The sequence below is a fragment of the Pongo pygmaeus genome, chromosome X, assembly GCF_028885625.2.
Source record: "Pongo pygmaeus isolate AG05252 chromosome X, NHGRI_mPonPyg2-v2.0_pri, whole genome shotgun sequence".
NCBI classification, from domain to species: domain Eukaryota; kingdom Metazoa; phylum Chordata; class Mammalia; order Primates; family Hominidae; genus Pongo; species Pongo pygmaeus.
In genome coordinates this window covers 115,452,476-115,462,011 of record NC_072396.2, presented here as the reverse complement: position 1 = coordinate 115,462,011, position 9,536 = coordinate 115,452,476, and the positions used below count along the sequence as shown (strand labels likewise).

Genomic DNA, 9,536 nt, shown 5'->3' with positions numbered 1-9,536 from the left:
CTAAAACTGATCACTTCTTTAAGGCCCAGAAGACCTCTTTCCTGTTTGCAGACATTTTCTGATCACCCCTAGCTTACAGAAGTATTTCTCTAATCAACCATATCATTTACTATTTGAACAGCTCTTTGGGTTGAATGAGTCTCTAAACAGCTTTGCATTATATTTTCATGTACCTAAGAAGGTTGTGAACTTCTTAAATGGAGGAATCATGCCTTTTAATAGGTTTGTATCACCCACTGCACTTATGCTTTACAAATGGAAGTTGCTCAATAAATATCAATTGATGGACAGAGAACTGTCTTAGGTCATACAGAAAGACACACAAATATTGAAGACCTGTGTCTTTTCTCCAGCCTTCCAGTGGGGTGAATGTCATGCATCTCTCCCCTTTCTAATCTTGAAAATGGCAATAATAGGCTAGAGTCAGAGAATGGAGTCGCACGGACTCAAAGAGAAATACAAGCTATTGCTTACATGTATAAAATGAAAAGACGCAATAAACTATTCAATTTAGACTCAAAATACAATTTTGTATCAGTTATCTGACTGGTTCATATAAAAGTATTGTTGGGGAATGAATTAACTAGATAATTGATTTAATGATCTATTTAGCTGGATAGCCACATTTATCTGGATAGCCAATTGAAGAGAACCTACACCTTCAATTATCCTTAAAAGAAGATATAAGAGGAATGTGTATCAGAATGTGTATGTGGAGTGGTGGGAGGGGTGAAAAGATATAAAAGTGATGTACTTAAAAGTTGACTTTTCATCTGTAATTTGAGGCTGGATTAATTAGAGGATTAACAAAGGGCCATTCCAGATTTGACATTTTAGGGCCCTGTGATAACCTGTGAAATGCTTGCAGGTAGCAGAAAAGAAAAGATGTAGTCTCTTCAGTTTCTCCAAATAGGTTTATTCCAGGTATGATCTGAGTTAGGGTGGGATAGTTTTTGCCTGGGTGCAGCTCTGTCTCTGGAAGGAGTTCAGAAGCAACAGGAACAGGTTTTTCTTTCAGGGGGTAGGCTAGAACAGACAATCTGTGGTTAATGCGCTGTATAACCAAGTGTTGCACCTTCTGTTTAATTGGCTTATGTGTTCAAAATCACAAAGAAAAATAGCAGTCATTGTTCTTAGATGTTAAATGTCTTCATACATGTCCCTGAGAAACACTCCCCAGCAGTGAAGCTATGTGTATAATCCTAGGCACGTACTGCTTTATCAAATAAAGACATATTTTTATCTAAATTGGTTTGTGTGTGATGTGTGGTGGAAAGTCAGACAATTCAGGGCTCATATCCCAGCTCTGCCATTCAAGAGCTGTGAGTCTCAACTTTTACATCTATAAAATGGGATAATAACGCCTACCCTATAGAGTTGTTATAAAAATGAAATAATTTATTGAAAGAATTTGGTACATAGTAAGTATTATTCCTCCTCATATATACTAATCCCTGAGAGCCATGAAAAGGACAAATGGTTACAGAGGCACTCACCACTGGATGGTACTCACCCAGGCAAGCAGGTGCCTGCCAATTGGCATCACAAGCAAAGGGGCTTTGACCAGTAAAGCATTAGAGTAGCAAATGCCATGGAAATAATTGCATAGTTATGTAGAGAATTACCTCCGGCCAAGAGCACCTGCATACAACATCCAGGGGCACAAGTAAAGTTTAGAACAAAACACCAACACCAGAGGGTCACATTGCTTTTTTTTTCCTTGCAAAATAAGACTCCAGGAAGAACAAAAGAGATTTACAGATTACACTGCCAACTTCTCAGAAGAAAGGCAACATGTCAGTCAATCATGTATTAGATGCGTGCCTATAGTTATGTGCCTGTGGTCTAAAATAAAATGGTAATAACCTAACTCTAGAGATCTCTTGACAGAGCTCTCTGTCACACATTGAGATGGAAAAGCTGAGTATAATGCCTGTCTTTGTAATTGTCCTATTTTATTTTCACCTGCAAAAGCTCCTTGGCAGATCCTCGCCTATCCACATCCATCTCAAGACAGCGATTTAAAAAGTCACGGAATACAGCCGACAGTCTCTCAGGATTCTGGAGCTCTGGGGTTCCATTAGTGGCTATCAGATACAATGCCTGTAGAAAAAAATAGAAAAATCCATTCAGCACATACATATTAAAATCATGGGTTGGCACAGAAGGCAAAAATCCAGTTTCTTCTGGTTTACATTCTGGGTCTTAATAATTCCACTTTAGAGAATGACACATATATTTCAAAGTTTCTATAACATTTAGAAATGATTAATATTGGCAGTAACTGAGGTGACAGTGAAGTGTCGTCCTACCTCCAAAAACTTAAAAATAAGGTTATATGGTTGTTCTCTGAGAGTTAAGCCATTAAAAACCCACATATAATGAATATATGATTAAGTACCTAGAAAATTAAACCAAAGGATTGCCTGTAAATCTGTTTCTCTAAAGGCTTGGGGAATACACATACATCCATTCATTTTGATCTGAGTATAACCTTGGGAAAGTGCAATGGAAAGGTAATTGTAATTTACTAAGTGCTTATCTTGTTTGAAGAATGTTTGTGAATAGATGTGGAATGAAGAGAGTACATTATAGAATTAGGGAAGTACAATGAACCAGAAGATGCCAGTGCCTGGATGAGAGAGGCAAGCTGTGGGGCCCAAGAACTCAAATACTTTTACCCTGTGGCAGCTGTATCCCTATTGATTTTAATTAGATTTCCCATGAAGGTGCACCTACAATGAGAGGAAATATGAGGAAAAAATGACAATAGTAGTCTTGGCACCTGACAATTATCATGGTAAAATAATAATTGTATATTTCTCTGAGAGCTTTGTGGTATAAGGCCCCCACTAAAAGACATCAAGTCATGATGTCCCGAGAGAATCAATGTCTCTAGTCTTCCAGTCAGAGTTGAACTCAGGACTACGATTAATTCACAAAGGTAAACCCATCTTTCAAAGGTTTTTTTTTGAGACGGAGTCTTGCTCTGTTGCCCAGGCTGGAGTGCAGGGCACGATCTCAGTTCACTGCAACCTCCGCCTCCTGGGTTCAAGTGATTCTCCTGCCTCAGCCTCCGGAGTAGCTGGGATTACAGGCACACATCACCATGTTAGTAGAGATGGGGTTTCAGCATGTTGGCCAGGCTAGTCTTGAACTCCCGAACTTAAATGATCCACCCACCTCGGTCTCCCAAAGTGCTGGGATTACAGGTGTGAGCCACTGCGCCCAGCTGAAGGTTCTTGATACAAGAAAGCTAACCATTACTGATCCCTCTTCTAAGCAAACAATTCAAGAGCATTTAGTATGTACCAGATAGTTTATTAGACACTGGAGAGCTAAGGATGAATAAGACAGTGATCTTGCTTTGAAGGATCACACAGTTTAGTGACGGAGACAGACATATATAGAGAGCTACAGTACAGTGGGCCAAGAGCTAATCGAGGAAACTAGAAAGCACTAAGTAAACACAAGGATGAAGTAGTTTACACCAGAGCTCAGAGAAAGCTTCACAGAGGAGGCTGACATTTTAAAACGGTATTGAAGAATAAGTAGGAGTTTGCCTGCAGGTACTGCCAGGGTTTTACCAGCCCATGCAACAAACCCCCTAACTCTTATGAAGACATGTTCCCTCCTGAACTTGTCCAGGTTTTGCAGCAAATTATCATCCCCTTTCCCCTTTCTCTACTCTAGCTTCTATTATTATTATTATTACAGGTATTTCTATAAAAGTCCTTTTGCAGGCCAGTTTTCATCAGCTCTTGAAGACATCTCTTCTTTTTAGCAACTCCCACAGATGTACTTTAGAAAGGGTCAGGAACAACTGTTTAATCTAGTGGCTGTCAACTTTATAGCACGCATCAGAATCATCCAGAGGGTTTGTTAAAACACAGGTTTCTGAGCCACCCCAAGAGTTTCAGTAAATATGAGCAGGGGCCCAAGAATTTGCATTCTAATAAGTGTCCTGTTGATGTTGAAGCTGCTGGTTCCAGGACAACACTTTAAAAACAACTGGTTTAATCCACCCAAGTAATTAAGCAATGGGCTAAACTAGAGGGTCCCAGACTTGTCTGAACATTAGAATCACTTGGGGAGAGTTAGAAAATCCCCATGCTCAGTTCTCACCCCCAGAAAAATTAAGTAAAAACCTCTGGGAACAGAACCTAGGTGCCAATATTTTTAAGCTCTCCAGGTGATTCCAATTTACAACCAACAATGAGAATCCCTGGCTGAGAACCTGGAGCCCAATTCACACAAAATAACTCAGAATCTCTGCGTCGTATGTACACCAAAGGTAGGAGCCACAGAATTCCATAGGAGATTGTCTTCCATAGCGATGTGTGAGAATTACAATGCCATATGCTTCTCTAGAGTGCACGGAAACTTCTGGCTTTTCCTTCTAGTACTGTACACTTAAAAACCCACATGTAAATACATCCCTCACCCCCATGAAATGAACATCTTCCTTTCCCCCAACTCTCATTCCTTTGTAATATTCAATACCTTCATTGATGAACAGGAAATGCAGGTGGTAGCTATTAGGACTCCCATGCCAAAATACAAGTCAGTGACAAATCCAGTTTTGACTAAAAGGAGATGGGATGCTTTTAGAAAATCACTGATTGGGCTAAAATCGAATAGTGCACAATCATAGCAGATATAGTCAATTAAGTTCAAACTGCTTTTGTTCTTGGATGATTAGTGCTTGAAGCACCTGTCCTCCCAAACATCTTTATTCCTTTATTAAAAGAAAATCAGTTGCTATAAATTGCATTCACTGCCTCCTCCTAAAACTTTTATTTCAGCTGGCTACAACTTCCCCAAAGTCACTGTTCTTGCTTTTTTTCCTGCTCTGTAGCCAAGCCCAGACCTAAACAAGCACACCTTTCTTCCTTTCCCAGACTCGTTTCCGCTCTCTGTAGGTCTGTATTCATGCTATACTGTCTCATTTTCTCACTTTACTTTCACCATTCTTAGCTTAATATATTCTATTCCACATAATTTTCTTCCTTTAAAGTACATACACATCTTCTCTACCCAAGTCCTTCTCATCTCTCTTCAATCTATGCATAATTACCTAAGGAAATACTTGGCCTTTTTTCCATTCCATTTATGAATCCAAAAAAATGACCTTAATCATAGTTGTTAAGCCTGAGTAGTGCTAGTGAAATAGTACATCAAGGGAGAAGAAAACCTTGTAATTTGAAGGAAAATCTGAAGTAATGAAGAGCCAGTGCTATGAACCTCTACAGTACTTCAAAGAACCCTTACGTCCTCCTCAGAACTTCAACAAAAAGGTCTGGCTGTAGTTTTTGTTAGGGGGTGGGTCTGATAGTAGGAGGTTTGGATTGGTGGCCTAACAGCAGACTCCAGCCCTGGTTGATTAGTGTTGATCTGCTTATACTCCCTCATCCCTAAACAAGGTATCCAATGCAAGGTTGCCTTTTGCTCAACACTATGTCATAAATATTTTTGGATGTTTTAAAAATTCTTCATAAATATCATTTTAAGAGCTGCATAATAGTTCATCATGTCGATGCACCATAATTACTATTGGTGAACTGATTAAAAAATGCATGCAGTAAGAAAAAGGCTGAAACACACCAATTTGTGAACACTGGTTCTCTCTGTATGGTAGGATTGTTGGTGACTTAATTTTTGAAATATATTTTTTAATTTTTCAAATTTTCTACAATGGACACAGTTGCTTTTATTATTTTAAAACCTCCAAAACATTATTTAGAAAATACAGTTAAAAAGCTGCAGTGTCCAATTTACACAAAAATCCCCATCTATTTCTCTTTGTCTTCCTAGGATTAAACCTGCTTTTCATCAAGCCCTACCCTTTGAGGGAAACAAAAACCCAGACTATTTCTTTTGCAACTATTGTTTTCATTTTAATTGCAACAGTATTATTTCCCACTAATTTCCATTGCAAAAATCCACACTTTCAGTTATATATGGGCTAAACTGGCTTTTGTGGACTGGCCTGGGAACCTAATCACTATGTATAATGCCACTTCTATGGGAAAATGCACTCTGAGGTCCAAATAATTAACTTAAAAATGTACTTTTGGAACACATCCTGTGAGTAAGCTGGGGACTCTCTTAGTAAAAAAAAGAAAATTGCTACCCACTACCCAGCTAATGAGAGACAAATACAGTTGTAGCCAATAAAACAATGACAACAAAAAGGGTTTTACTAGCAAAGTCAAGTATTAGATGAAGAAAGATTAAGGACAATAGTTCTGGGCGTGAGTGATAACATGTTGGTTTTATCTGAGCTAATGAAAACTCAAAGAAAATAAAGTGGCTATTAGAAATTAGGCTAGAGATTTCCCATATACTAGTTGGTTGCTTCTAATGTTAAGTAAGAAACCATATAATCATCTTTTCCCCCTTCTTCCTCACCCAGCAATCTTGCCCGCTCCACACCCTTATTATAAATAGTCCACCAGGTTCTATTAATGCAACCTTTAGAAATGTCTTTCATACCCATCCACTTCTCTCTATCCCTATTGTCTTTGTTTAAAGTCGGGCTTCTTTCAGATGGTTCCAAAGTTACGATAACCTCCTAACCGTTTTTCCACTATTCAAGCCTTTTTATTCTTCAGTTCATCCTCCTTAACAATCTTATCTAATCACAGGTCTCATTATGTCATTCACTTCCTGCTTTAAAATTTTTTGTCACTCCCCATGGTCCACAGAGGTGGTTTTCAAACTGTGCTCCCCAAAATTCCTCTTAAGAGCAGTTAAGAGGGAAAAGAAGACAGAGAGGAGGAGAGATTCTAAGACTCTCCCCAACACATACATTTTCTTTTTCCTTTTTTTTTTTTTTTTTTGAGACGAAGTCTTGCTCTGTTGCCAGACTGGAGTGTAGTGGTGCGATCATGGCTCACTGTAATCTCCACCTCCTGGGTTCAAGCGATTCTCCTGCCTCAGCCTCCCAAGTAGCTGGGATTACAGGCACCCACCACCATGCCCAGCTAATTTTTGTATTTTTAGTAGAGACAGGGTTTCACCATGTTGGCCAGGATGCTCTCTATCTCCTGACCTCATGATCCACCTGCCTCGGCATCCCAAAGTGCAGGTCGTGAGCCACTGCGTCCAGCCCACATACCTTTTTCAATCGGAAAATTTGTGCATTTTTCTCCATTTATTTGTGCTTCCAAGCAAGGTTTCACTGGAACCAGAGGATCATTATAGTTGTTTGAAAACTACCGATTCACAGGACATAATAAAGATTCCTTAGGCAGTCCTGTATGATTTGCCCCCTGCCCACCTTTCCAGTTCCAGTTTCCATCTGTTCTCTTCTCACCCTAGGGCCCTTCTCCCAACTCCTCTCCTGCCCCGCCACACACATACACACTGGCTGAAGCTCACATACTACTCACACCAATTTGTTCATCATTCCCTGAATAGGAAATGCCTTTCATTGCTGCCTAAAATGCTATCCTCATTTGCCTTAAGTGCCTGCTAAACTTGCTTTTCAAGCACTGGTTAAAATGCCATCTCCTCTTTGAAGTCTTCTCCATCTCTCCTAGGTAGGTAAACATGGCGACCAATCACTCTGGTTTTCTGGTGACTATCCTGGGTTTTAGTGTGGAAGGTTTTGTGTCCCTCAATCTCAAGCAAACCAGGATAGTTCTATGGTCACCCTGCAGATGGAATTAGCCATTTCCTTCTTTGAACTCTGATAGTTCTTGGTTTATATGTCTATTTTTACATTGTATTATATATGAACACTTGTTATTTGTTTACAGGTCTGTCTTCCTTCCTAGATTGTGAGCCCATGGAAGGTAGGAGCTGTGTTATAACCAACTGTGGATTTTGTGACAACTTGCTGAAAATAGGTGCTCAATAAATGTTTTTGTTGCTGGACAAAATAGCCAAAATGTTTAAATTTAACTGAGCTGAGACTATAACAGACTTATATACATAAGTATTAAAGCTCAGAATCTAAAAGTGACCTATTAAAATCTAAGAAGATATGCAGAAAATGAAAAATAGCACCTTTTCTGAGCTGAACAGGCCTGGCATGTAATAACTTCTGATGACCCCACTGTTCAGTGTGGGAGAAGGAAGAGAGCTGTATGAATAGTGTATGTAAGGGGATGTCATCACCAAAGGGAGGGAAAACTGGAAAAAGATGACTAAAACATGGCCAATGCAGAAAGACCCATAGAGAAAGGGAAGAAAAAAAGTGTTCTCTGGAATTTGAAACATAGTTCAAAAACTTATTTTCTCTGGCTGTTCTTGAACAGAAAAGGTACTCTTGATTAATCTATTATATCATTTAACAAGATCTGCTTTCTTCCTGAGGTGAGGCAATATAGGCCCCATAACCTACGGACCTTATTTATAATGTTAGAAATACAACCTTTGGCCAGAAAAATGGTGGCTTTCTTCCTTGTGATATAAGCATTACCTAGAAGTTTCTGATGTTCTCGAATTCTTCATAATAACTCTAAATATCTTGGTAATAACACACAAACATCAAAGTTTTCACTGACACTGATGTGCAACTGAATTTACCTAAGTACTAAGAGAAAACTAGGTTACCAAGTTTAAGGGATAATTCAATTTACTATATTAACAATTTCCTCAGTTAAAAAAGATCAAAGCAGTCATTATAGAAGTTACCACATTTCTCCAAAGAAGTCCCCCCACAATCCATATGTACTCAATAAATTGTTATTAAGGCAGTTTTGCAACAGGACTAACCACTTAATTAAAAAGCTTTAGTTTGTGACTTCAGTTCATTACAACAGTTTATAAAGTTTAAGTTAAGAAATTAGAAAACAAACCAGAGGACTTACATGGAAACATGTTAGCAACCATGAGGGGCCCCAGCACAATATAAAGACTCACTTTACAAAGAGGTTAGGGTGCAGTACAAACATTTCTTTGTAGGCTGAATATTTGAGATGCAAAACACATTTTACTATGGAAATCATATTACACATGGTGAGAGGGCTCCAGCCCAGCCCTAAAAGTCGACTTAACATACAATGTAACTGAACTATAAGAGGGCTATTCATTGATATCTTGATATCTGTATAAATGTTATATCCATGGAAAGTATTAATAGATAACTTTTACTGAATGATACTATTAGCTTGTGCAATTCACAAATAAACCCCTGAAGTTTTAGACTGTTTATAATAAGTTCTATTTTGATCTCCAATTGAGAAGAAACTGAGGCTTGTGGAGATAAAAAGAAGAACTTGCCCAATGTCACACAACTAGTATTTGAATCCAGGGAGTATGAATCCAGAGTTCATGCTGTTGACCACTGCATAATACCACGTCTCACTGTTTCCAGTCTCTGTTATGGGAGTGCTCCTAGAAAAGGCAGACATTGGCTCTTCAAGGAGTGAAGCACACTGTGTATAAGCTACTGGTTTAATTGATCCACCTCTGCCTGTACAGAGGAAATGGGTCCTCTTGAGGTCAATCATTCTCTACCTGTTTGGAAATGAGGAACAAAGGGCAGGTACCCACTCAGAGAGGTAGAGGGGTTTCATACAGTATTG

The 9,536-nt window shown here is 38.9% G+C and overlaps 1 protein-coding gene across 11 annotated transcripts in view; it reads right to left on the bottom strand.

Annotated features, from left to right (window-relative positions):
* The window catches only part of PAK3 (p21 (RAC1) activated kinase 3), a 303,836-nt gene that overhangs the window by 8,792 nt on the left and 285,508 nt on the right, over nt 1–9,536 (bottom strand). For all 11 annotated transcript variants that reach the window (XM_054473196.2, XM_054473193.2, XM_054473182.2 and 8 more), the window contains one exon: nt 1,966–2,103. In XM_054473196.2, coding sequence (XP_054329171.1) covers nt 1,966–2,103 — 138 coding nt within the window. The remainder of the gene's footprint in view (nt 1–1,965; nt 2,104–9,536) is intronic.